The sequence below is a fragment of the Pongo abelii genome, chromosome 15 (assembly GCF_028885655.2).
Source record: "Pongo abelii isolate AG06213 chromosome 15, NHGRI_mPonAbe1-v2.0_pri, whole genome shotgun sequence".
Classification (NCBI taxonomy): domain Eukaryota; kingdom Metazoa; phylum Chordata; class Mammalia; order Primates; family Hominidae; genus Pongo; species Pongo abelii.
This window is the reverse complement of record NC_072000.2, coordinates 75,292,568-75,319,951: the sequence shown is the minus strand read 5'-3', so window position 1 is coordinate 75,319,951 and position 27,384 is coordinate 75,292,568. Positions and strand designations below refer to the sequence as shown.

Below are 27,384 nucleotides of genomic sequence, written 5' to 3'. Positions count from 1 at the left end.
GCCAGAAGCTGGTTTTTTTGAAAAGATCAACAAAATAGATAGAACAATAGTCAGACAAATGAAGAAAAGAGAGCAGAATCAAATGGACACAAAAAATGATAAAGGGGATATCACCACTGATCCCGCAGAAATACAAAGTACCATCAGAGAATACTATAAACACCTTTATGCAAATAAACTAGAAAGTCTAGAAAAAAAATGGATAAATTTCTGGACACAAATACCCTCCCACATATAAACCAGGAAGAAGTTGAATCCCTGAATAGATCAAGAACAAGTTCTGAAATTGAGGCAGTAATTAATAGCCTACCAACCAAAAAGAGTCCAGGACCGGAGAGATTCACAGCCGAATTCTACCAGAGGTATAAAGAGGAGTTGGTACCATTCCTTCTGAAACTATTCCAAACAACAAAAAAAGAGGGACTCCTCACTAACTCATTTTATGAGGCCAGCATCATCCTAATACCAAAACCTGGCAGAGACATAACAAAAAAAGAAAATTTCAGGCCAATATACCTGATGAACATTGATTAGAAAATCCTCAATAAAATACTGGCAAACCAAATCCAGCAGCACATCCAAAAGCTTATTCACCACGATCAAGTTGGCTTCATCACTGGGATGCAAGGCTGGTTCAACATACGCAAATCAATAAACGTAATCCATCACATAAACAGAACCAATGACAAAAACCACATGATTACCTCAATAGATGCAGAAAAGGCCTTCAATAAAATTAAACAGCCCTTCATGCTAAAAACTCTCCATAAACTAGATATTGATGGAACCTATCTCAAAATAATAAGAGCTATTTATGACAAACCCACAGCTAATATCATACTGAATGGACAAAAACTGGAAGCATTCCCTTTGAAAACTGGCACAAGACAAACATGCCCTCTCTCACCACTCATATTCAACATAGTATTGGACGTTCTGGACAGGGCAATCAGCCAAGAGAAAGAAATAAACGGTATTCAAATAGGAAGAGAGGAAGTCAAATTGTTTCTGTTTGCAGATGACATGATTGTATATTTAGAAAACCCCACTGTCTCAGCCCAAAATCTCCTTAAGCTGATAAGCAACTTCAGCAAAGTATCAGGATACAAATCAATGTGCAAAAATCACAAGCATTCATATATACCATAACCAACAGAGATTCAAATCATGAGTGAACTCCCATTCACAAGTGCTACAAAGAGAATAAAATACCTAGGAATACAACTTAGAAGGGATGTGAAGGACCTCGTCAAGAAGAACTACAAACCACTGCTCAAAGAAATAAGAGAGGACATAAACAAATGGAAAAACATTCCATGCTCATGGATAGGAAGAATCAATATTGTGAAAATGGCCATACTGCCCAAAATAATTTATAGATTCAATGCTATCCCCACCAAGCTACCACTGACTTTCTTCACAGAATTAGAAAAAACTACTTTAAATTTCATATGGAACCAAAAAAGAGTCCACATAGCCAAGACAATCCTAAGCAAAAAGAACAAAGCTGGAGGCATCATGCTACCTGACTTCAAACTCTACTACAAGGCTACAGTAACCAAAACAGCATGGTACTGGTACCAAAACAGATATATAGATCGATGGAACAGAACAGAGGCCTCAGAAATAACGCCACACATCTACAACCATCTGATCTTTGACAAACCTGACAAAAACAAGCAATGGGGAAAGGACTCCCTATTTAATAAATGGTGTTGGGAAAACTAGCTAGCCATATGCAGAAAACTGTAATGGGACCCCTTCCTTACACCTTATACAAAAATTAACTCAAGATGTAAACATAAGACCTAAAACCATAAAAACGCTAGAAGAAAACCTAGACAATACCATTCAAGACATAGGCATGGGCAGACTTCACAACTAAAACGCCAAAAGCAATGGCAACAAAAGCCAAAATTGACAAATGGGATCTAATTAAACTAAAGAGCTTCTGTACAGCAAAAGAAACTATCATTAGAGTGAACAGGCAACCTACAGAATGAGACAACATTTTTGCAATCTAATCATCTGACAAAGGGTTAATATCCAGAATCTACAAATAACTTAAACAAATCTACAAGAAAAAAACAAACAACCCCATCAAAAAATGGGCAAAGGATATGAACAGACACTTCTCAAAAGAAGACATTTATGTGGCCAAAAAACATATGAAGAAAAGCTCATCATCAATGGTCATTAAAGAAATGCACATCAAAACCACAATGAGATACCATCTCAAGCCAGTTAGAATGGCGATCATTAAAAAATCAGGAAACAACAGATGCTGGAGAGGATGTGAAGAAATCGGAATGCTTTTACACTGTTGGTGGGAGTGTAAATTAGTTCAACCACTGTGGAAGACAATATGGCGATTCCTCAAGAATCTAGAACTAGAAAAACCATTTGACCCAGCAATCTCATTAATGGGTATATACCCAAAGGATTATAAGTCATTCTACTATAAAGACACATGCACACGTATGTTTATTGTGGCACTGTTCACAATAGCAAAGACTTGGAGCCAACACAAATGCCCATCAGTGATAGACTGGATAAAGAAAATGTGGCATATATACACCATGGAATACTATGCAGCCATAAAAAAGGATGAGTTCATGGCCTTTGCAGGGACATGGACGGAGCTGGAAACCATCATTCTCAGCAAACTAACAGAAGAACAGAAAACCAAACACCACATGTTCTCACTCGTAAGTGTGAGCTGTACAGTGAGAACACATGGACACAGGGAGGGGAACATCACACACCCAGGCCTGTCCAGGGATAGGGGCCAGGGGAGCAATAGCATTAGGAGAAATACCTAATGCAGATCACTAGTTAATGGGTGCAGCAAGCCTCCATGGCATGTGTATACCTATATAACAAAACTGCATGTTTTGCACATGTACCCCAGAACTTAAAGTATATTAAAAGAAAATTGTGACATGAAGTTGAGACTATTTCTTAGGTTTTATGTGTTATTACTTCGTTTTTCTTTCTTTCCGGGAAGTTTATCAAAGATTTTTAAATTAGGAAATAACACAAGAGCTGTATTTTGTGCAGATCACTGTTAGTGGTGGACAGAAATAATATGTGGCCAAGAGGAAATGTAAAAGTTTGGACATTTACCCAACTGAGGTCCTTGTTCACAGCAACAGAATAAGGAGAATGGGATACCTGAATTAAAGCAGAATGTTTTTACCCTACCATTCTAATCCCACGACTATTTCCACCCAATATGCCCTACTAATATATTTTGCTCAGAAAATGAAGTCAATAAGTATAGGAATATTAATAATTGAAAAAAGAATTTTTTCTGAGCAAAATGTATTACTAAGAAATATTCTATTTTCAATTATTAATATTAATTAATAGGGATTCTATGAGGAACTATTACCAATTGTTCCCTGGATTACCTAAGTCTTCCAGCCACTTCATAGTGAGTATTACTGATAAAACTAAATAAAACAAACAATCATGAAAATAAGACATGTTTAAACTAACCTGAGTAAAAATAGAAAGGAATCCAGTCAGCCGAACATACTGTTGATGTGTAAAGTTTGACTTGTAAAACTGTACCTGATACAGTTTACACTTATCAGTAAAAAATTAACATGAAAGAAGGTGTAATCAGAAAATTCTGATACAGACAAAAAATGACTGATAACCTGAATTTTTCACATAAAGTTTACATGAAAAGAATCTAGAGTATCTGTAAAATAAAAATGGAAATGAGAAATATGAATGGGTTTAACTAAGAGCTATAAAAACTGATCAAGAAACTTGTTTCAATATTACTTAAAAGTAAGCATCCAGGATAGACAAATAAAATTTAAAAATAATAAATTGGCTGAATGGAGTCTGTCTCAGAAAGCAGATAAAATGCTCAGCAGATCCAAATATCTGCCTGGGAAAGTAATGACACTTTTGATTAACATTTGGCAGAGGGGTAGGTGAGACAGGGGATCACACTATAAAGAAAAGGAAGTAACCAAAGATCACATCAACATGTGAGAGCAAGAGTACACTCATCCCTCATGAGAGCTCTGGAATGAACAGAAAGAAGAAAAGGCTATACACTTACATTATTTAATCAGTCTACGAAACTAACAAAATACGTATTATATACTAATTGCTGTGTGTGATAGGTACTGGGTACATAATGATAAATGAAGCACATGTGATTCCTGCCCTTGAGAATCTGCCTATATTCTAAAACAAAGATTCATCAACTTCAGCCCTGGGCCAAATCCAAGCTTAGAATGGTTTTGATATTTTTAAGGGGTCATTTAAAAGAAAGAAAAAACAACAAAGAAGAATATGCAACAGAGAATGTGTATGGCTCTCAAACCCTAAAATATTTAGTCTGGTTCCTAACAGAAAAAATATGCCAACCCTTTGGCTAGAGAAAAAATAAACTTTAAACAATCAACACAGTCACATGTTGCATAACTATGGGGATACATTCTGTGACATGCGCTGTTAAGAAATTTTGTTGTGCAACATCATAGAATGTACTTACACAAACCTAGATGGTACAGCCTGCTACACATTTTGGCTATATAATATAGCCTATTGCTCCTAGGTTAAACACACCTGTACAGCATGTTATAGTACTGAATAATGTCACTAATGGTAATACAATGGTAGGTATCTGTGTATCTGAACACATCTAAACACAGAAATGGTACAGTAAAAATATGGCAAAAAGATAAAAAATGGTATATCTATATAGGGCACTTGCCACAAATGGAGTTTGCAGGACTGGAAGTTGCTCTGGGTGAGTCACTGAGTCAGTAGTGAGTGAGTGTGAAAGCCTAGGGTGTTACTGTACACTACTGTAGACTTTATAAACACTATACCTTAGGCTACATGAAATTAATTAAATTATTTTCTCCAATAATAAATTTACCTAAGCTTACTGTAACTTTTTTACTTTATAAACTTTTAATTTTTTAAAACTTTTTGACTCTTGTAATCACGCTTAGCTTAAAACACATATTGTATAGCTGCATAAAAATATTTTTTCCTTGTATCCTTATTCTGTAAGCGTTTTTAAAATTTTTTTAATTTTTAAACTTTTTTGTTTAAAAATTTTTTAAAACATTTTAAAATGTTTTAAAAAATTTTTAAATTTGTTTAAAAAATTTTTTAAATTTAAAATTTTTTTACTTTTTCAACTTTTTTGTTAAAAACTAAGACACAAACACACACATTAGCCAAGGCCTACACAGGCTCAGGATCATCAATATCACTGGCTTCCACCTCCACATCTTATCCCACTGGGAGGCCTTCAGAAGCAATGACACACATGGAGCTGCCGTCTCCTATGACAACAATGACTTCCTCTGGGTACCTCCTGAAGGACCTGCCTGAGGCTCTTCTTGAGGAGGTATCACTCTTTGAAAAATTATGTCCACAATAGTTTGCTTGGTTTGTTTCTTTCATTCATCATAGATTTGCTTGTATGCAGATAATGCAGCAAGAACATTCCTCTCTATTAATGAAAACCTTTTGGTGTTATGGTCCATGTTTTCAAACTTTTTAAGGAGCTTGTTGAGGTCTGCAAAAGCTTCTGCTAAAACCCTTCACTGTGAATTTTCTTGGGGTTTCTTCTTTTTCTTCTCTAGCTGTTTCCCTTTCTCTCGCCTGTTCTTCAGCTATGCGTTCCTGTTCCAGTTCCAGCAACCCCTCATTAGTCAGTTCCTCAGGAACCACCTCTAGGCGGTCATCAATGTCATCCTTGTCCACATCATGGTTAAAGTTGTTTGCCATCTCCAACCACAGCCATGTTGATTTTTGCAATCTCTTCATCCTTGGCAAATCCTTTGAAGTCACAGATGAACCTCTTGAGTGTCTTCTTCCAGATGCCATTCATACCCACATTGATGACATCACCCTAAGCAAGGTTCTTGATGCAGTTATAGACGTAATCCTTCCAGAATTGCATCAGTGTCTTTTCAGTTGCAGAAATAGCCTGGGTAAATGTCCTTCTCAGGTAGTAGGTCTGAAAAGCTGAGATAACTTCTTAATCCATTGGTTGGATCAGAGAGGTGGGTGTTTGGAGGCAGAAATACCACTTTGATACTGGGATAAAGATCACCAATAAAAGGAGGATGTGTGGAGCATTATCAACAATAAGCACAATCTTGAATGGTGTGTTATTCTCCAAACAGTACTTCTCCATTGTGCTGGCAGAGCAATTCAGGAGGGCATCTTGGAAGAAAAGCTGGGTCATTCAAGACTTCTGATTGCTCCTGCAATACACTGGCAGTGTGTGCTTAGTGATAAGCTTGAAGGCCCTGGGGTTCTCACTGGGCCAGATCACGAAGGGCTTCCATTTGTAACCTGCAACATTTCTCCCATGCAAGACTGTTATCCTGTCCTTAATGACTTGAAACCTGGCATTGACTTGGCCTCTTTATGGATGGAAAGTCCTTTCCAGTATCTGTTTTCAGAATAGCAAGCTTTCATTTACACTGAAGATTTGCCCTGTGAAGTAATTTTCCTCACAATCAGCTTACCTAGAGTTCCAAAAATTCTTCAACTGCTTTCACATCAGCATTTACAGACTCACCACTCACCAGCTTTCACATTATGCAATAAATAACAATTCTTGAATAAAATCACGCAGAGGTAGCAGAAAATTCAACACTGTAGTTGTGTTCAATCTTTTCTTTCAATATCGCAAACAAACTTTTTGTTTTGTCTGTGATTGTCGTGATGCTGAGAGGTATAATATGCTTCTGTGTCTGGTCTTCAGTAGTTTCTCCATGTATGATTTAGGCCCTTTTCAAATTTTTGTTCATCTTTTTGTTTTCAATGAAGCAGATCCTTTAATGGCTTCTGTCACTTTGTTCTTGTTCTTCAAGATCACAGCTATGGTGGAATGGGACATAATTACCTGACAACAACCATTGCTAATTTGCCACCTTCATAGTCCTTAACCACTTTTAATTTAGCTTCCTGGTCAATCTACTCCACGTGGCCTCTTCCTGGCAACAATAGTTGTGAATTTTGCACACATAGGGGCCATAAAACAAAATGACACAAGATCAAATCAAACACAGAGAAAATGATGCAATCAAGAGACACAGTAAATGTGAGATGTATGAGTCTGCCACTAGCATAACAAGACATACTGTTCTAAAGTAAACTTTTTTTTTCTAACTACAAGGAGTACATTCTAACCATAAAAAGTATAGTATAATAAAAGCAGAGTTGTTTATTATCATTATCTAGTACTATGTACTGTACATAATTGTATGTGCTAGATTTTTATATGACCAGTAGCATAGTTTTGTTTATACCAGCATCACCATAAACACAAGTAATGCTTTGTGATAGGACAGAATGGCTACGATGTCACTAACAGGAATTTTTCAGTTCCATTATAATCTTAAGGGACCATTGTGATACGTGCAGTCCACTGCTGCAGTCCATGACTGTGTAAGAATCTAACGATAAAAACATGGTAAAGTGAGATAATCACGTGGGATAGGTGGCTAGAGAAGGCTTCTCTGAGAAAGGGACATTCAGGCAAAGGAATTCGCCAGATGGAGGATTAGGGGAGGAAGAGAGATGGCTGGTACTTTCTGGCAAAATGAAGGGCAATAAAGAGTCCTTAGTAAAGAATTTAGCACATCTAAGAAACTGCAAGAAGGCCAGTGTGGCTACAGTGAGTGTGGATAGTGCTGTAAAGTGAGGATGGAGAAACTGGCAGAGGCCAGATCACAGGGTACTATAGGATGTGTTTGGGCATTTGAATTCTATGTTAAATGCAATGAGAAGTCACTGAAAAACTGTAAGCATGGGAATGCCATAATCAAATGTGTCTTTAAAAAAATCCCGGCTGGGTGTGGTGGCTCGCACCTACAATCTCAGCACTTTGGGAGGTCAAGGCTGGAGGGTCGCTTGAGCTCAGGAGTTCAAGACCAGCCTTGGCAAGCTGGTGAGACTCCCATCTATACAAAAGTAAAAATTTAAAAAAAATTAGCCAGGAATGGTGGTGTGCACCTGTAGTCCCAACTACTCAGGAGGCTGAGGCAAGAGGATCCCTTGAGCCCAGGAGTTTGAGGATGCAGTGAGCTGTGATCACGCCACTGCACTCCAGCCTGGGTGACAGAGCGAGACCCCTGTCTCTTAAAAAAAAATGCTAATGTCTGAGTTAAGAATTATAGGTATCCCTTGTTACCCAAATCTATAGGAGTTCAAAGAGTAAGGGTTGCTGTATTTTCAAATTTGAGTTTTGATTGGCAAATAATTAGCATTTAGATAGCAAAAGATTTATCCAAAAGTTTATCTGAACCTACTCAATACCAGAGAACAAAAATCTGGATAACTTTTCTGATTTGGAGAACTACTGATCAATATGATGGAGTGAGCAGATGGTAAGAAGAACCCCCCCCTTTCATTTCACTTATGTAGAAATGTTAGATAAAACAGCCTCCCATGCACATTTATTTTAAAAAATTAAATTAAAATTAAAAAACAAGGATGAAGTCTTCAGGTGCCACAACTTAAAAAGGAAGCTAAAAGTCACAGCAGTAGTAGGAATGGTGGTAAGGGTATGCTAACTTTTGGATGAGCCTAGTTGGATTAGGATTGAACAGCCTGGGGTTAAGACTCTGGAAGAGATGGAGTTAAGGTCCTAGGCTCCTGATGGAGAGGCAGAAACAAATATTCATAAGACAAGAATAAGATATTTTGAAGGACAAGAGAATATGAATGGATTATAAACAGATCACAAGTAAACATCAACATTTACTCCATTGAGTGCTGCATAGCTAAAGATTTATTTCTAGCGAACAATGTAACTTCTAGACTAGTATTTGCTCCACTAACATAGACACTCCATAGCTAACGTGCAAGCCTTCTTAACGCAACACCAGGATGAAAATAAAGCTATGGGGTTATAGATCTGACTTCCTTCTCTTTCTAGTCAAATGCTTTCTTATTTCTATTCCAGACTTAAACTACTCCAAAGCACTTAGAATAGATGAAAAACTCTCTGAAAACTCAAGTCAAAATGTTTCCTAGACTGGAAAGATATTCAGTAACAGGACTTGAAGCATCCTATGAAACCAGTTTCTACTTGTGCTTACATGTTATTCAGTTTTACAGGAATTGATAACATAAAGTTGATGTTTCTGAATGCATGATTTTCTGTAAAGAAATAACTTTATCAGTACATAAAATTGTAGAGGGCTGATGGAAAGGAGAATGGCCAGTAACTACTTAATGGGTACACAGTTTTATTTTGGAGTGATGAACATGCTTTGGAATGAGACAGAGGTGGTGGCTGCCCAACACTGTGAATGTACTAAACGCTCCCGTGATTTCTTCGCTCTAAATATTAATTTTATTTTATGTGAATTTCACCTCAATTAAAAAAATTGTTGGAAGACAAAGGCATGGTGTTTATACAAATACGTAAGTCAGTTAACTACTCTGCCTCACACAAAAATTCAGCATTCCATGCTGCTAAGCCACCTAACAAATTTATGCAACTGGTCACAAAAGGGACCAGCAAGAGACCAAGCACAGAACAACAGAAATTCAACATATCTAGGAAAACAAATCAATTATACACTAATGCTACTACCTTTACATATAAAGCCATACTGCAAACGACTCTTCTTGGAATATGGAATGTGGGGTGAACAGATCTAATACTTACTCTTTAACAACTTTTCTCATTCCACAATCCCAAATATCTAATTCTATGACAACTTCTGGTTTGAGATAGAAACATGTAAAACTAAGGTGCCACAGGAGTATGCTACAGAAATAAAAGGTGAATGAATGTCTTACCTCTGAATTCAAGTCCCCGCAGCTGAAAAGTGACCAGACCATTGCCTATCTCTATAAGGTGTACTAATGCATTGAGATAGTCAGAGGCAAGGATGAAACAGTCCCCTGTACTGTAGTTTCCCCACCGTCCTAGTAGCAAATCACCACAGAGGCTGTGTTGTAGGGATCTAGTTAAATGCTCATAAAAGATGGAATTCAGATTGTTGTCATCTGATCCTATAAAAAGGGATTTAAAAAAACAGTTAAATTTAACCTTAAGTCCTCTTGACAAACAAGATTGTTAAAAATATTAAAAACTTCTAGTACGGGGTTATATTTATTTGACAAGGAAAATAACATTCATACCCTTACAGATTCTCTATAAAAGTAAAACAGGAAAATGGAAAAAGTTTCTGAATTTAGATTTAGAAGTCACATAACCTCCCGGAATCTATGGTTCTCATTCACAAAATGTGAGAATTTGATTTGAAGCAATCTAAGGACTTTTCGACCTCTTCAACAGTTCGTAATTATTCAATAAAATATGCTTTATAATTAAAACCATGCAAGAGAAATGAGAAAAATAAAAGAATTCAGAAGAACAAAAAGACTATTTAGTAAAGGAAGTAGATAAAATAATACAAGATTTGAACAAATAAGAGAATCAAAAAGAAGTTGGTTAGTCAATTTTAGCCATATTGAGATGGCTAATATTAAGCAGAAATAAACTGTATATAGCAACAGAGAACCTTAAAAAAAGACATTAAGATAGGCTGGGCGTGGTGGCTCATGCCTGGAATCTCAGCACTTTGGGAGGCTGAGGTGGGCAGATCACTTCAGGCCAGGAGACTAACCTGGCCAATATGGCGAAACTCTGTCACTACTAAAAATACAAAAATTAGCTGGGCATCATAGTGCACGCCTGTAATCCCAGCTACATGGGAGGCTGAGAAGGCAGAATCGCTTGAACTTGGGAGGTGGAGGTTGCAGTGAGCCATGACTGGGCCACTGCACTGCAGCCTGGGTGACAGAGAGAGACTCCGTCTCCAAAAAAAAAAGAAAAAAGAAAAAGAAAGAAAAACATTAAAATAAACATCACTTAATAAATTATATGACCATCTCTAGAAGCAACTCATGCAAAGCAACAATCTGTAAATGCATGCCTCAAGTATAGTATTGGAGAACGGTAAAATATTCAGAGCTTAATAATCATTTTAAACCCAGTCTAATTGAATAAAATAATGAAAGGGAAACTCCAAATTCTAATGTCAACAAAATGGCTGTATCAATTCTATGTCAGCATAACACAAAAATGTATTTACTGATTCAGGGCATGGCCTTTGGTTATGCAGGATGGCATCATCAGCATGAGAAATCTAGCCCTTTACAAGCACATACTAGAGCTGAAATGCTTATTTTCTCTACCAGAACATGATGATGATGGTCCTTAGTATCAAATAACTAGTTCTCCTTAGTCCAATTTTATCACTAAGAATTAATCAGATTTGAGGGAATTTATGAGTCAAATGGATACAAATATTCCAATGTATTTGGGAGTAATATTTATTTTAGTAAATTAATACACTGAGGTTCTGGTTGATATGCTGATCTCTGATTCTCTGTGACAGATTACCACTGGGTGGGCCAATAAAATGATGTTTCCCAAATGACAAAACTGAGAACCAGACTTTAGATAATGGTAACACCAGCAAGGTGTCACCCACTGAAGCTCTATCCTGACTGGCTATATGCTCCCACTTGATGACATCTCTGTAAACAATAAACTGAATCAAATTAAATTAATATTGACCTAAACATTGAGGGAAGGGTGGAAGGAAACATACTAATAAAATGTGTCAGTCTGACTGCAGACCCTTCAAAACATCTGACCAGTTTTATTTTAACCGTTTTCCTACATTTTAAGCTATGTAAGAACAATCTTTGAATGGAATTTTTCATTCTTATAAGCATTCTTAAGATGCATTTTATAAAAAGATGGGTATATAAACTGTAGATACTGTAATTTATATATATTTTGCTAAAGTAAAACAAATAATATTTAGTTTTTAAAAGTGAATATTTGGGATTCATAGAGGATTCCCAACAAGTTAAGAGTGAATATAAACATATATATATATTAAACAAATCCTTAGACTTGCCTCCTTATTCACAAATAGAGCTATTACCTGGATTTCTATCAAGCTGGGAAGCCAATCTGGTATTTGAATGATCCACTCGTTTTGTGCTAAAGAAAATAAAACATTTTTAGTAACTTTCTTTACACTAAAAAATATTTAACAATTTAGACTGAGGGAGAAACTATAGGAAATGTATAAAATAAAGGTTACCACTTTATGAAAATCTCTGGAAAAAATCTGTGATTAGTATAATGATAAAATGCCTTGTTAGCACACTTTCGGGAATTAAAAAAAAATTCTCCCCCCTTCACCACACATGAACATAGCAGATTTTTTTTTATTGTACAGTGTATGGAAAGACATCTAGGCATGCACTGTGAGAAAAAAGCTGACCAGGATGAAAAAAATGTATACTGTATATGGTTCTTAAAAATTCAAAGAGGTTAGAACATTCTTTGCCAAAGGAAGGTGTATCTATTAATGCTCAGTGATGCAATGTTCTTTGGAACAGTAGTTCCCAAAATGTGGTCCATAGAACCTAAGGCTCTTTCAGGCAGTTTTCCAGATGAAAACTATTTTCAAAGTAACACTGAGCTGTTATTTGCTTTTTACATTGTGTTGACAACTGCACTGGTGGTACTAAAGCAATGGTGGGTAAGACTGCGGTGCCTGGGCATGAATCAAGGCAGCAGCACCAAACTGTTCTACCCTTCGCTGCCACACTTGCACAATAAAGAAAACAAAAAATCCAAGTTTCACAAAAAAAGTCCCTAATGAAGCAGTAAAAAGTATTAACCTTATTAAATCTCAACTCACAGTAAAGGCCTTTTTAATACTCTGCATGGCAAAATGAGAAAATACATACGAAGCACTTCTGCTGCCTTCTGAAGTACAATGGCTGTCAGGAGGGAAAGTATTTGTGCAACTGCTTGAACTGCAAGCTGAACTAGCTGTGTTTTTTTCTTGGAACACCATTTTTACTTAACACTGATGGAAAAATTATGAGATTATTTAGATGTGGTCATTTAACAGATATTTCCCAAAAATAAAGAAAGTGAGCCTATTATTTCAAGGAAAACAACCAGCAATACTTGTTGACAATAATAAAAATCCAAATTTTCAAATGAAAATTAAAATTTGGGAAACTCCTATCTACCACAAGCTTGACAGCTTCCCAATAATTAAAATTTCTTTCCGATTGGTGGTGATACCAATGAACATATTTTAAAAATCACTACATAATAAAATGTATCAACATTTAGAAAATCGACATTACTCAGTGAAGTAGTATTTTCCAAATGACTGACACAAAATGTCACAAAATTATGCATGGGTAAAAGATCCATTCAGTGTATAAGACAGATGAGTGGATTTTGATGTAATATAGTTCCACAAGTTCACAGATATGGTTTTAGATTCCATATTGCAAGTAGCTTTTAAGAAGCTCCCATTTCTTGGGTTTCAGTGAAAGATCAAAGAAAAATATCCATGATTGTCTTAAAAGGCTATTAGAATACTTCTTTTTTGCCTGGGCAAGGTGGCTCACGCCTGTAATCCCAGCACTTTGGGAGGCCAAGGCAGGCGAATCACTTCAGATCAGGAGTTCGAGACCAGCCTGGCCAACATGGCGAGTGAAGGTGAATTTTTTTTTTCAGATACTTCAATCAAAACAATATACTGCAGCTGACTGAATGTATAGGTAGATACAAGAATCCAGCTGTCTTTTAATAAGCCAGACATTAAGAGATTTGCAAAACTATATAACAATGCCACTCTTCTCACTAATTTTTTGGGGGAATGGAAATATAGTTATTCTTAACTTTAAAATGTTATTTACGCTAATATACAATAGATATGACATTGTTATTTTTAAATTAGTTAATAAGTAAACATTTGAAATTTTTTAGTTTTTCTTTCCACTCTAGTAAATATTAGTAGATAAAATCCATATTTTTAAAACTCTGGTGTTTCCAGTAATTTTTAAGACCATAAGGCCGGGCACAGTGGCTCACGCCTGTAATCCCAGCACTTTGGGAGGCCAAAGCGGGTGGATCACCTGAGCTCAGAAGTTCAAGACCAGCCTGGTCAACATGGTGAAACTCCATCTCTACTAAAAATACAAAAAATAGCCAGGCGTGCTGGTGGGCGCCTGTAATCCCAGCTACTCGGGAGGCTGAGGCAGGAGAATTGCTTGAACCTGGGAGGCGGAGGTTGCAGTGAGTCAAGATGGCGCCATTGCACTCCAGGAGGCGGAGGTTGCAGTGAGTCGAGATTGTGCCATTGCACTCCAGCCTGGATGACAAGGGCAAAACTCTGTCTCAAAAAAAGAAAAAGAAAAGAAAAGAAAAAAGAAAAAAAAAGAGTATAAAGGGGTTCTAAATCCAAAAAGTTAAGAACTGCAGCCACTGAACATTACTTTGGGCTAATTGATCCAGAGGAATAATAATAAGTAACACCAAAATTCACCAAAATGGGAAATATCATGTGTGGTTTTAGATGAAGGACCAGAGTAAAAGTTTCAAACCTACAAACTAGCCCACTGTTTAAAAGGTGAGATTACAATTTTCATCTATTAAATATGCCAATTTGTGAAAGTATAGAGAGAAAGGCAGTCATGGAGATGGTCAGTAGAATTATAAATTAGTACAAGCTCTTTCTAAACCAATGTGTTTATATTAAAAGCCTTAAAAATGTTTATGCGCCATAACTCATAACTCCTAAAAGCATTCCCTTTTAGGAATGCTTTCTGAAATAAAATGAAATTTGGAGAGATTACATACAAGGATAGTTACTAAGCTTTAGATTAAGTAGCTAGCCCAAGGAACTAAGCCTAAATGGAGAAAATACTTCATGCACAAAGATGGTCATTAAAAACTTATCTTCTAAAAATAGCAGAAATAACCTATAAAAATTTAGCTTTAGAAATAGCCAGGTATTTCTAAGAAAACTATAACTCATTATGACTGTTATAATGATATTATATAGCATAAAGTTGCAGAGTATTATTAATGTGAAATAATTCTAATATTACTGAAAGAAAAAACATAAACATGAATATATTCAATCAGAACAATGTTTAAAAATATCTTTTAAGTAGGAAAAAATGGCTGAGCACAGTGGCTCACGCCTGTAATCCTAACACTTTGGGAGGCTGAAGTGAGTGGGTCACTTGAGCTCAGGAGTTTGAGAGCAGTATAGGCAACACGGTCAAACTCCGTCTCTACAAAAAATACCAAAATTAACTGACGTGGTGGCTCAAGACTGTAGTCCTCGCTATTCGGGAGGCTGAGGCAGGAGGATCACTTGAGCCCCCAGGAGATGGAGGTTGCAGTGAGCAGAGATGCACCACTGCACTCCAGCCTGGGCAACAGAATGAGACCCTGTTTAAAAAAAAAAAAAAAAAAAAGAAAAGAAAGAAAAATAAAAACGAATTTCCTCTGGCCTTTTCTTTTATATACTTTTCAAATTTTAAGACTATTTATAAAGTTTTAGCGAAAATAAATATTTCAACACAATAAATTATGAACCATAAATTCTAATAATAATGCTGTCAATAGTTTTTCCCAGTAGGAAAGATAAAAATTTTGTTTTTCAAGTGTTTTACTTTACTCACTTATAGTCTCTCTCCCAGAATTTCACAGGTCGGACATATGAAGTGATGAATATTGCACTTCCCAGAAAGGGGTTCAGTGGAGTAGAGAAGAAGGCCGAGACAGCAGCCTGAATAAACAGCATGGCTGAATCTATGGGAAAACTAGTTAAGGACACTGACATTCATCTGAGCACAGATGCCAAAAAAACCCTCGCAAAAACCTAGCAGACACATTTAGATTACCTCAGTTAGAGAACTGAGGCTCACCAGAAGAATACAAAAGAAGGTATCACTGGGCAGTCATTAAGGGGTCACCAACGGAAAGACATACAGAAAGTACAACCTGGTATGCTGCTTTCAAAGGAGCCAAATCAGTATTTGCTAATATGTATTTGGTAAAATTCATATATTAATCTTGGGAAGAGATGTTAGAGTTCAATTTTCCACAAGGGTAAAACTAAAACTTGCAGATACCATGTCTGTCTTTCCATATCAATGTGGTTACTAACCCTTACTATTATTTAGAAAATACTTCTAAGAAATGGTGGGAGTAGAAAATTTTTTACAGAAGTTTAATTCTATCAATTTCATAATCACATTATGAAAAAATGTTTTGTACCTTCATTTATTAAAAAATAATGCTAAACATTTCTTGTATGTATTAAAGATTCCTGGACTTTAATATTCACATATGCAAATGTAAGATTTTAAATCAGCATTACTTTCTTACAAAACCTGCATAGTTTTCTTATGTTCAGATGATCTGTGGGCCACAGATGTTAACACAAGTTAAACAATCAACAATACAGGTGTGGATATAAAAGGTTATAGTTTTTTTTTTTTTTTTTTGAGACAGAGTTTCCCTCTTGTTGCCCAGGCTGGAGTGCAATGGCGCAATCTCGGCTCACTGCAACCTCTACCTCCTGGGTTCAAGAGATTCTGCTGCCTCAGCCTCCCAGGCAGCTGGGATTACAGGCATGTGCCACCACACCCGGCTCGTTTAGTATTTTCAGCGGAGACGGAGTTTGTCCATGTTGGTCAGGCTGGTCTCAAACTCCCAACCTCAGGTGATCCGCCCGCCTCGGCCTCCCAGAGTACTGGGATTACAGGCGTGAGCCACTGCGCCCAGCCAAGATTATGAATTTTGGATAATTCATTACACAGTAAACTTATGCTTGTGAAAGGTCATGCCTATAAACCAACATTCTTATCGAGGACATGACTGTCCATTCTTATTAAACTTTAATTAGAAGGATACGAGGCACTGCAAAAGGCTGAGCAAAAGCATGGAAAGCAGAACCCCATGTGATCTGCCATGGGGCAATATAGGTATACACAAACTGCAATTTATAAAGGAGTTCCCAAAGCTGCAGGAGGAAAAGAATAGCTGTCAGTAAAAAAAAAAAACTTATCAGATATTTGAATTAGAAAATGAAAAACCTGTAAAATGTATTAGGAGAACTGTGTTCTCCTAATAGGGAAATGGCATTGAAATTATTTGCCATTTGCATAACAAAAAAAGATGTATCAACTGCCTAAACACTGCACTTATTTCTGAGTAAAGATACTTTATAAGTAAAGATAGGTAGCTATATATGGATTTATGTTGCATCCGTTTAAAAAAAAATTCTATGCCTTCTACTGGCCATATTATGCTACTACAAGCAAAACAAAGTAAGGTAGAAAGCAGCCAAATAATTGTTCTTGAAAAAAAAAAATCAAGATGTCTGCAAAGCTTAAGTAATACATATATTTATTTTATTCTAAGACACATTTTCCCCAAATTTTAGTGCTTTGGAAACTGTTTTAAATGTAATGTCAAAAGGAATGTGAAAAACAGCAGTTGTAATACAGTTGTCACTGCCTGTTTCCATAGAAATTTAGTTGTGTATACCAGAGATCTGTTCATAACCTTAATTGTTGTCAGTGGAAACAGGATACACATTTTAATTTTATTTAAGGTTGGATATGCTACAGTTGAACAGTTCTTCAATGCTGAAACAGAGTTGCTGTACTTGTCCAAGATTGCCTCTGCATGATTAAGCAACAATCACCTCAACCTTTAAAATACTTTAACTGATTTACAAATGAACTTAACTTCCAATTTAAAAAAGAAATCACAACTCCAACCAATTAAAAAATGTAGATGAACTGCAGTATTTTTGCCACGACTCAAAATTATTTTTGCCATGACTGAAAATTATGCAATCCTCGGCACTAATGTAATCAGGATCATGGTAAGTAAAAGCAGCATGTATATCATCACGATGCCATTATAATGACTTAAAAGCAATGACTCAGAAACCTCTTCAGATTCTAAGTGTGAAACAAACTGTATTCCAATTTTGACTATAATATTAAAGAAAAGAACAACATGTAACAATATGTAAGGGATGGTAGGCAAAGGGATTTTTGTATACATTTAATTTTTCTTAAAAGGTTATTAAATCCATGATGTACCTTACAATGATATCTTAATGTAAAAAATATATCTGAAGAAATCCCTTGAATATTACTAATTATCATTGTTAAATTCTATCTACTGACCAATTTAAATACAAACTCAAGGGGAAAGCTTTCTCTGTTTTGTTCATTGGTGTAGCCTAAGCATCTAGAACAGTTCTAAAACAGTTTTTTGTTTTAAAAAATATATTTAACAAATAAAAAGTATTAAGAAAATCCAAACTAATGCAGAGTTAAGTGTAGCAACTACATTTCAAAGATTATTTACTTTATATTTTACTGCAACTTTCACTTTTTTCCAACCAGTATAAGATGAAATACAATTTTCAATCTAAATATTTGAGTTTGTGGGAAACCACATGCTTCTTTATACAATTCTCTGATAAACTTTCTGGCTTCCTCCTTTGGTTAATAACCATACTCACTAGAAGAGGAAATAAATGATAAAAATGCAAATTAGTGACTGAACAGATATAATATTGAAATATTTTAGAAGCTATTTATCACAATACTGAAATTGACTATCAATGAAACTTTGTTCAAATTAATGGCTTTCCATTTTTACTGTTCCCCATCCTAGATCAGACTACTATCACATGTGAATTACTGTCATTATCGCTTAAGCTGTTCTCCGTACCTTTAGGTTCTCTCTTCCCCAAATGAAGCCAAATGTGGCTGACCAGGCTAACTTTCCTAAAATTGGAATTTCATTGTGTTTTGTAGCTGTTCATTTGCTTCAGCTCTCTGTTACCTATCAAATGGGATAATATATGTCAAAGTCCTTTGTATGTGGTCAGTGTTAATATGAAATTTAATCACTATTTCACTGACACATAATCTGCCTGTACAGCCTATTTCACTGAGACAGGTAGTGTGATTCAGCAAAAAGATTCTTGGGTTAGGAGGCAGAGGACCAAGGTTTTACCATCTTATTTGTAAAAGGCCTAGAACATCTATCTTATGGGTGGATAATAAATTTTAGCAGAAGCCTATAAAGTTCAGAGTATTCTGCAAATGTCACATCAAGCTAATTTCTGACTGCTCCCACCTAGCCTCAGTCTCCTCAGCCTCTACTTGCTTCATTGGGCTATGCCAGAGCCCAATTCAATTATTACCACTTCTGTTTCTAAACTTATTCAAAACTATATACCTTTTGAGAGATTCTATATATTTTAAAATATATACTTATTAATGTTTATCTAATTGTTTAATATAACTTAATCTTATCTTCTTAGCTATATCAAGAAATATATCTTTTATAAATCACAGTGACTATCTTTGTTTAGGGATTCTAATGTGCTCCTAAATAACTGGTTGAAGACAGATATTACTTAAACAATAATAAATCAAATGAAATATAAGAAAAATTCTGACTAGCATATAACTCAGGGAGACAGTTTTTATAGATAAGGATATTCCTTTCAGTGATAAATTACCTTGTTGAAGAGTATGGACATGAAGAAGAGATCCAACAGCATGGTCTCTGAAAAAGCTTCATAGTCAAATTTGAAAAAGAGCACAGTAAAGATGACTGTGACATACTGATATGTAGGGCTGCTAAAAGAGGATCGTAGCAACTTCAAACCAGCAATGGTGATCATTAAAGCACCTAATCTGTGACACAAAGAAAACACAAATCAACTCATGACTAAAAACATTAGAAGAGACAGTAACTTAAAATAAAATTCACCATTTACTTTACTAAGCTTATAATATATACATTAAATGTAAGCTTCCAAAAATGATGTATATAGCTAGGTAAATCACATCCTGAAAGTATCTGCCTATTCCCTTTTAATACTATTCATTATGATTCTTATCCTTTATATGAAGGACTATGTTTTAAAAATAATAATGTAATTCTGACATCTGATTCTCTAGTTTCTCAATATTTCTATTACTTTAACACCAACTGCATTTAGCAAATGAAAAACATATTAATGCTTGACTCAACAATAGGTACCTACTCTATTAGGCAGGCTCATCAGATGACTATGGAGGCAACTGACCATCTATATGGTGTAAGTCACATAGTGCATCAAAATAGCCATATAATATTAAAATTAACCTTATTTTAAAATGTCCTCTCATAAAATATCAATTGACAATGAGATGTCTGGAGTAGAGAATATGCCAACAGCAGAAACAAATGTTTAAAAAAGGTAAGTCAAGGACAAAATGTCACCTAAATTTTTAATCTCACAGTGCCTTGCATGAAGGAAACAATTATTTAATATTTGATCAACAACTTAAGACATTGTTTATAACAGCCCCCAGTAGTCTACTATACTTACTCTGTATCCAGTTTCTTTGGACTAGCAATTGTCTCTGCACTGCTGCTCAGTTCATTGAGAACAATCAATGGATAGATTATATTCTTCTCCACAAAAAGAAGCCACACATGAAGTTTCTCAAACCACATCATAGTGGCTGCATCTAACGAGGCAGTATAAATCAAGACTACATGTCATCAAATGTATAAAGTAGTTTGTCAATGTGATGAGAAAGAAAAATTTTACAACTCAAATTTAGTACCAAACTACAAACAAAATGTTTTAAAAAAGCCAGTACTTTAATCAACTGTCAACTTCTATGAGCTCTGAGATACTTACAAATTTGCAACTTAGACATGTTTTAACATTTAGATGAGTTTCAAACTTTAATTCTTGAAACTTCAGTTTTTAACCATAACTTTTCTCATTTATGCTTATAACTTATCGGAAAAAGATTACTGAAGATCATTAGATTGCTCCTTCCACCCAAAATAAATAAAAATATGGTATGATTTGAATTCACATACTTAAGAGCAATTTTCATTGCCAATAATATTTTTTTCCAATGCTACAATATTATTTCATTGGGGAAAGTGTCTAGGATAAACTAAAAGATTTAAAACATGGTTCTTTGGCTATCTGAAAATAGTATCACCTGGCTTTAGGAAGTTGTCTAAGAAATAATATTTTTTCTTTCAGTTGCTAAAATCAGTACCAGAAAAAAAAACAACTTTGCTGTTAGTACTATAAATGTCAAAATGATATGCTGATTCAAAATTTGTAGACTAAATGTTCTAAGATTTAAAAAATAAGATCAATAATTTATTTTAATGAAAAGTGTTGGTCTTTAAGACAAACTAGATATGTGTCATCATTTATATATGAAAGTAGTAATAGTTCACCATTAAAAACATCTCATTCTGAGTTATTTTCCTGATGGTATAAATGGGCCAATAAAGATTCTTATGCAGTTTCACGTCATTTTTATTTATTAGGAAGCTTTCAAAGGCTTCAGAGTTCTCTAAAAAAGTTATCTTCAAGCAACTGAATGATTTACTCTATAGTAATTCGCTAACTGAAAAAAAGTGTGAGAAAAAAGTTGGCTTATTTAATCATTGGTATATAATAAATTATGACATAGGTATGAACATTTATTATTTCTCTAAAATGAGGAAGTACAATATATTACAGATAATGGGGCCAATGAACAAGAACTGAATACTTATAATAGGAAAGAAATGTCAGGGTTTACAGTGGTAAGGAAGAAGCTTGGCAAGTGAACTAGCCTATCTCTTTTCCATCCTTTTATACTTTATTGCAAATCTGAACTAATAACAGCTATTAAAAATGTTTTTAATTTCTTTTTACTTTGTCAATTCTTTTACACCTTTCTCTGGTAGGACACAGTGTCTCTGGCAGAAACAGGAACAAAGACCTTTCTTCCTCCCTACGCATTAAGTTAAAACTATTTCAAATGGAGAGGCCTTAAAGAGGATTGGATTGCCTGTATATGGCGCTGAAAACTAATTGGGGGAACAGTAGGGTCAGGAAAGAGAAGTAATGGAAACACAAAGGAGGATTCATCAATGACAAGTCTGTGAAGAACAATTTAGAGAGGGGAGAAGTAAGTTTCTTCTGTGGAAAATTGGCACTGTAGCACTGATACTCATATTTCAGCTAAATTAAAGCATCCTGCAAGAGATTAGATTCATTAACAGCTTCAAACTTAAGCAAAAGAAACACAAGCCAAATGTTCTGTGATATTCATTTAACTCAGTCATCTATCAATATAGCAAAGGGAAAAACTCATAGAATTAAAAAGAAAAGTGCTAAAGAAATACTTACTTCGAACTTCATATTGATTATACTCTAGTGTCTTTAGCAAAGGATGAGAGAAACAGTGCCATGGTAGCTGTTTTCTAACTTGAGGCAGCACATAATGGGTTACAAAACCCACAAAACCAACCAATGTATACAACACATACTTGAGGGCAGGCTAAAAAAAAAAATAAAAGTGATAAAATTAGGAGTGATTTTGAGACTCATTGTAGAAATTCTAATTTGTCAGTTCAATTTTCTATCTGATAATGGCCAACATCCATTTTAGAATATAAGAACTTTAGACAGTTAACATTTCTAAATTATGTAGTTTGTTCTAATCAGCCTTGAAAGTTAGTGACTATTCATATATCACAGATATTTTGAAATGGGTTAACTACTTTCTCTGGTGTCTTACACTATTGTATAATGACAGAGTGGCCTAAGGTGTATTGCCTATTACATGAATGTTCTATGAGATGTTCAGAGCAATGTATTAAATTGTTTTCAGTAGCAGAGATAATGGGGTAAGGTGGGGTCCACCCGCAGCAGTTGGCTGCGTGCACTGGTTCACAGTACATGGCTTAGCACACGGCTGTGCGCCTGTCCCACAGCACGGAGGCCCCGGTGCCCTGCGGCCGCTGGCTTTGGTCACTGTGGTGGTGTCATCTATAACCATCACTGACCTGTTCATCACAGCCAGCAAGAGCCCAGTATCTCCACTGCTACCCCTCATGCTTCGCAGGAGGGTCATCTGTTCCTTCCTGGATTGCATCACCAATTACAACAAGGCCTAAAAGCTTGATGCATACCTGTGCAAGTGCACAGGACAGAGACCATTTGTGACTATGAAGGTTGTGGCAAGACCTTCAACAGGGATTGCCATCTGAGCTGCCATATCCTGATTCATACTGGAGAAAAGTCATTTGTTAGAAAGATCTACGAATCTTAAAACTTTTCTTCCCTGCTACTACCAATAGCCAAGTATGCTGACTGGAGACCAAAGGACCAGCCTGCCCAGACCCAACATCACAGGCACCCATGTATGCCAACCCACAGGCCAAGGACTAGCACACCCAACCCACTGCAGCCACTACTGGTACCTGAGGACTAGCCTACCTGGCATCTGTATCCCTAGCAATGCCTCACCACAGCCTCTATTAACAAATGCAGCCTAAGTCACTAAGGAATTCACAGACATCACTATCACTGATTACAGCCAAAGAAATCATATGGAGAGTACACTACCATGCACAACCAGAATCAAAGCCAAAGCATCCTGTCCAATCAACACTATAGATATATCTAAAGGAAACAGTCTTCCTTTCCAAATGACAATCCATACAATTGGAAAAACTGTTTTATCAGATGTGCAGATATCAATGTAAGGATATCAGATGTGCAGATATCAATGTAAGGACACAAGAAACATGAAAAAGCAAGAAAATGTAACACCTCCAAAGGAACATAATAATTTTCCAGTAACAGATACCAAAGAAAAGGAAATCTATGAAATGTCTGAAAAAGAATTCAAAATAATGATATGAAGGAAACTCAGTGAGATACAAGAGAACACATATGAATAATACATAGAAATCAGGAAAACAATTCATGACCTAAATGAGAAACTCAACGTAGAGATATATCATAAAAGGGAACCAAACAAATTCTGGAACTGAAGAATTCAACAAATAAAATAAAAAATATAAGCAAGAACATCAACAATAGATTAGATCTAGCAGAAGAAAGAATTTCTCAACTTTAAGATGGATCTTAAAAAAACAAACCTACCAACCCCAGGAAGGAAGGAAGGAAGGAAGGAAGGGAGGAAGGGAGGGAGGGAGGGAAAAGCTCACATGATATATGTGACACCACAAAAACGACCAAATATTTAAATTTTGGAGTTTCCAGAAGAAATGGCAAAGGCATAGAAAGCCTATTTAAGGAAATAATAGCTGAAAACTTCCCAAGTCTTAGAGAAAATACAGACATCTAGACACAGGAAGCACAAAGTTTCCAAATACAATTCACCCAGTAAGGTCTTTTCCAAGGCACATTATAGTCAAACTGTCAAAAGTCAAAGACAAAAAGAGAATTCTGAAAACAGCAAGAGAAAAGGGTTAAGTTACATACAAGGAAACCCCCATTAGACTAACATCTAATTTCTCAGTAGAAACCTCACAAGCCAGAAGACAATGAGGTGAAACATTCCAAGTGCTGAAAGAAAAAAACTCTTCAGCTAAAAATACTATACCAAGAAAAGCTTCATCCTTCAAAAATGAAGGAGAACTAACATCTTTACCAAAAAGCAAAGACTAAGAGAATTTATTACCACTAGACTGGCTCTACAAGAAATTACTAAGTCCTATAATTAGAAGCAGAAGGATGATATCTACCATCATGAAAACACATGAAAGGATAAAAACATTGGTAAAGAAGATAAACAAATGATTTTTTTAAAAGTCAAATGTTATTACTACAAAAAACCAATCAAATTGAAGAGTAAACAATAAAAGAGGAAGAAAGGAACAAAGGATATATAAAACATTCAGAAAACAATGAACAAAATGATGGGAGTATGCCTTCACCTAGCAAAAAACCCTGAATGTAAATGGCTTAAATTCCCCAGTTAAAAGATATAGACTGTCCAGATGTGTATCCTGATGCCAACAAAAATAAATAAATAAAAATACACTCTGCTTAAATTTTTTTTTAAAAAAACAGCCAATTATATGCTGCCTACAGGAAACTAACTTCACCTGTAAACACACACATAGATTGAAAGGGAAGAAATTTAAAAATATATTCCAGGCATATAGAAACCAAAAGCATGCTGGCGGGGCTATACTTGTATCAGACAAAACAAACTGCAAGTCAAAAGACATGAAAAGAGACAAAGAAGGTCATTATATAATAATAAAGGGATCAATTCAGAAAAGGGTATAACAACTATAAACATATATGCACCCTACACGAGAGCACCCAGATACATAAGGCAAGTATTATTAAAGCTAATGAGATAGACCCCAATAGAATAATAGTTGGGGACATCAACACCTCAATTTCAACATTGTACAGATCACCTAGACAGAAAATCAACAAAGAAATATCAGACTTAGTCTGCACTATAGAACAAATGGACCTAGCAGACATTTATGTCATCCAATAGCTGCAGAATACACACTGTCCTCATTAACACATGGGACATTCTCCAAGACAGACTATATGTTATGCAACGAAATAAGTCTCAGCAAATTTTTAAAAATTGAAATCATATAAAGTTATCTTCTCAGACCATGATGAAATAAAACTAAAAATAAATAACAAGAGGAACTTTGGAAACTGTACAATTAAATGGACATTAAACAATGTGCTCCTGAATGAACACTGGGTCAATGAAGAAACTGAAAATAAAATTTAAAAATTTCCAATATAAATGAAAATACAACATACTAAAACCTATGGAATATAGCAAAAGCAATGCTAAAGGGAAGTGTATAGTATAGTATAGTATAGTATAGTATAGTATAGTATAGTATAGTATAGTATAGTATAGTATAGTATAGGAGCAATAAATGCCTCCATCAAAAAAGTAGAAAGAGTTCAAGCAACCTCATGATGTACCTCAAGCAACTAGTAAGAAAGGTAAGAGCAGAAATAAATGAAATTAAAATGAAGAAACAATACAAAAGTTCAAGGAACCAAAAAGTTGGCATTTTGAAAAGATAAATAAAATTGACATGCCTTTAGCCAGAAAAAGAAAGAAAGACCCAAATAAATAAAATCAGAGATGAAAAAGGAGATATTACAACTAATAGCGCAAAAATTCAGAGTATCATTAGTGGCCACTATGAGCAACTATATGCGAATAAATTGGAAAATCTAGAGAAAATGGATTAATTCCTAGACACATACAACCTAACAAGATTGAACAATGAAGAAATCCAAAAGCTGAACAGACCAATAACAAGTAAAAAGATCAAAGCCATAATAAAAAGTCACCCAGTAAAGAAAAGCCCAGGACCAGATGGCTTCACTGCTGAATTCTTCCACTGTTGCTGGGAATATAAATTAGTACAACCACTATGGAGAACAGTTTGGAAGTTCCTGAGAAAACTAAAAATAGAGTTACCATATTATCCAGCAATCCAATCCCAATGCTGGATATATACTCAAAAGAAAGGAAATCAATTTTATTGAAGGGATATCTGTACTCAATGTTTGTTGCAGCACTTTTCATATTAGCCAAGATTTGGAGGCAACCTAAGTGTCCATCAACAGATGAATGAACAGATAAAGAAAATGTGGTACATATACACAATGGAGTACTATTCAGCCATAAAAAAGAATGAGATTTCGTCATTTGCTATACCACGGATGGAACTGGAGGTCATTATGTTAAGTGAAATAAGCCTGGTACAGAAAGACAAACTTCACATGTTCTCACTTATTTGTGGGAGCTAAAAATTAAAACAAATGAACTTATGGAAATAGAAAGTGGAAGGAAGGATGGTTATCAGAGACTGGAAGGGTATCAGAGTGGAAGGGTAGTAGGGGTGGTGGGGGGAGGTAGCAATGGTTAATTGGTACAAAAAGTAGTAGAAAGAATGAATAAGATCTAGTATTTGATAGTACAACAGGGTAACTATAGTCAATGCTCATTTAATTGTACATTAAAAATAACTAAGAGTATAACTGGATCATAACACAAAGAACAAATGCTTGAGGGGATGAATACCCCATTTACCATGTGATTATTATACATTGCATGCCTGTATCAAAGTATCTCATGTGCCCCATAAAAATATAAACCCATTATGAAAAAAATAAAGAATGTCTAGAGGAATAATGGCCAAAATTTTCCAAATTTAATGAAAACTGTAAACCACAGATTCAATAAACCCCAAGCACAAAGACATGAAGAAAACTATGTGAAGGTACATCATAATCAAATTTCTAATAACTAGTGATAAAAAGATAATCTTCAAGCAGTACAGAAAAGAAGTTATCTACATAGGAATAAATTCAGTCAGAAGCAATAAAAGGGAGAAGACAGTGGAGCAACATCTTCATGTACTAAAAGAGAAAAAAAAACCTGTCGTCTTAGAATTTTATACCCAATGAAGTATCTTTCAATACCAATGGTGAAACAAGGACTTATTCAGAGCTACAAAGGCCAAGGAAAGTTGCAGATTTTCACTACAAGAAATGTCCTAGAACAGCAAGAAAGGGGGATTTTAAACTGGAGAGGAGGCAGGGTGCAGTGGCTCACATCTGTAATCCTAGCACTCTGGGAGGCCAAGGCGGGAGG

At 35.4% G+C, this 27,384-nt stretch overlaps 1 protein-coding gene across 13 annotated transcripts in view; it reads right to left on the bottom strand.

Moving 5' to 3' along the window:
* Positions 1 to 27,384, bottom strand: part of PCNX1 (pecanex 1) — a 196,746-nt gene that overhangs the window by 42,517 nt on the left and 126,845 nt on the right. For all 13 annotated transcript variants that reach the window (XM_054530275.2, XM_054530277.2, XM_054530281.2 and 10 more), the window contains 7 exons: positions 22,101 to 22,251; positions 20,277 to 20,418; positions 19,419 to 19,596; positions 16,778 to 16,886; positions 15,541 to 15,670; positions 11,976 to 12,034; positions 9,811 to 10,026 (listed from right to left, as the gene is read on the bottom strand). In XM_054530275.2, coding sequence (XP_054386250.2) covers positions 9,811 to 10,026; positions 11,976 to 12,034; positions 15,541 to 15,670; positions 16,778 to 16,886; positions 19,419 to 19,596; positions 20,277 to 20,418; positions 22,101 to 22,251 — 985 coding nt within the window. The remainder of the gene's footprint in view (positions 1 to 9,810; positions 10,027 to 11,975; positions 12,035 to 15,540; positions 15,671 to 16,777; positions 16,887 to 19,418; positions 19,597 to 20,276; positions 20,419 to 22,100; positions 22,252 to 27,384) is intronic.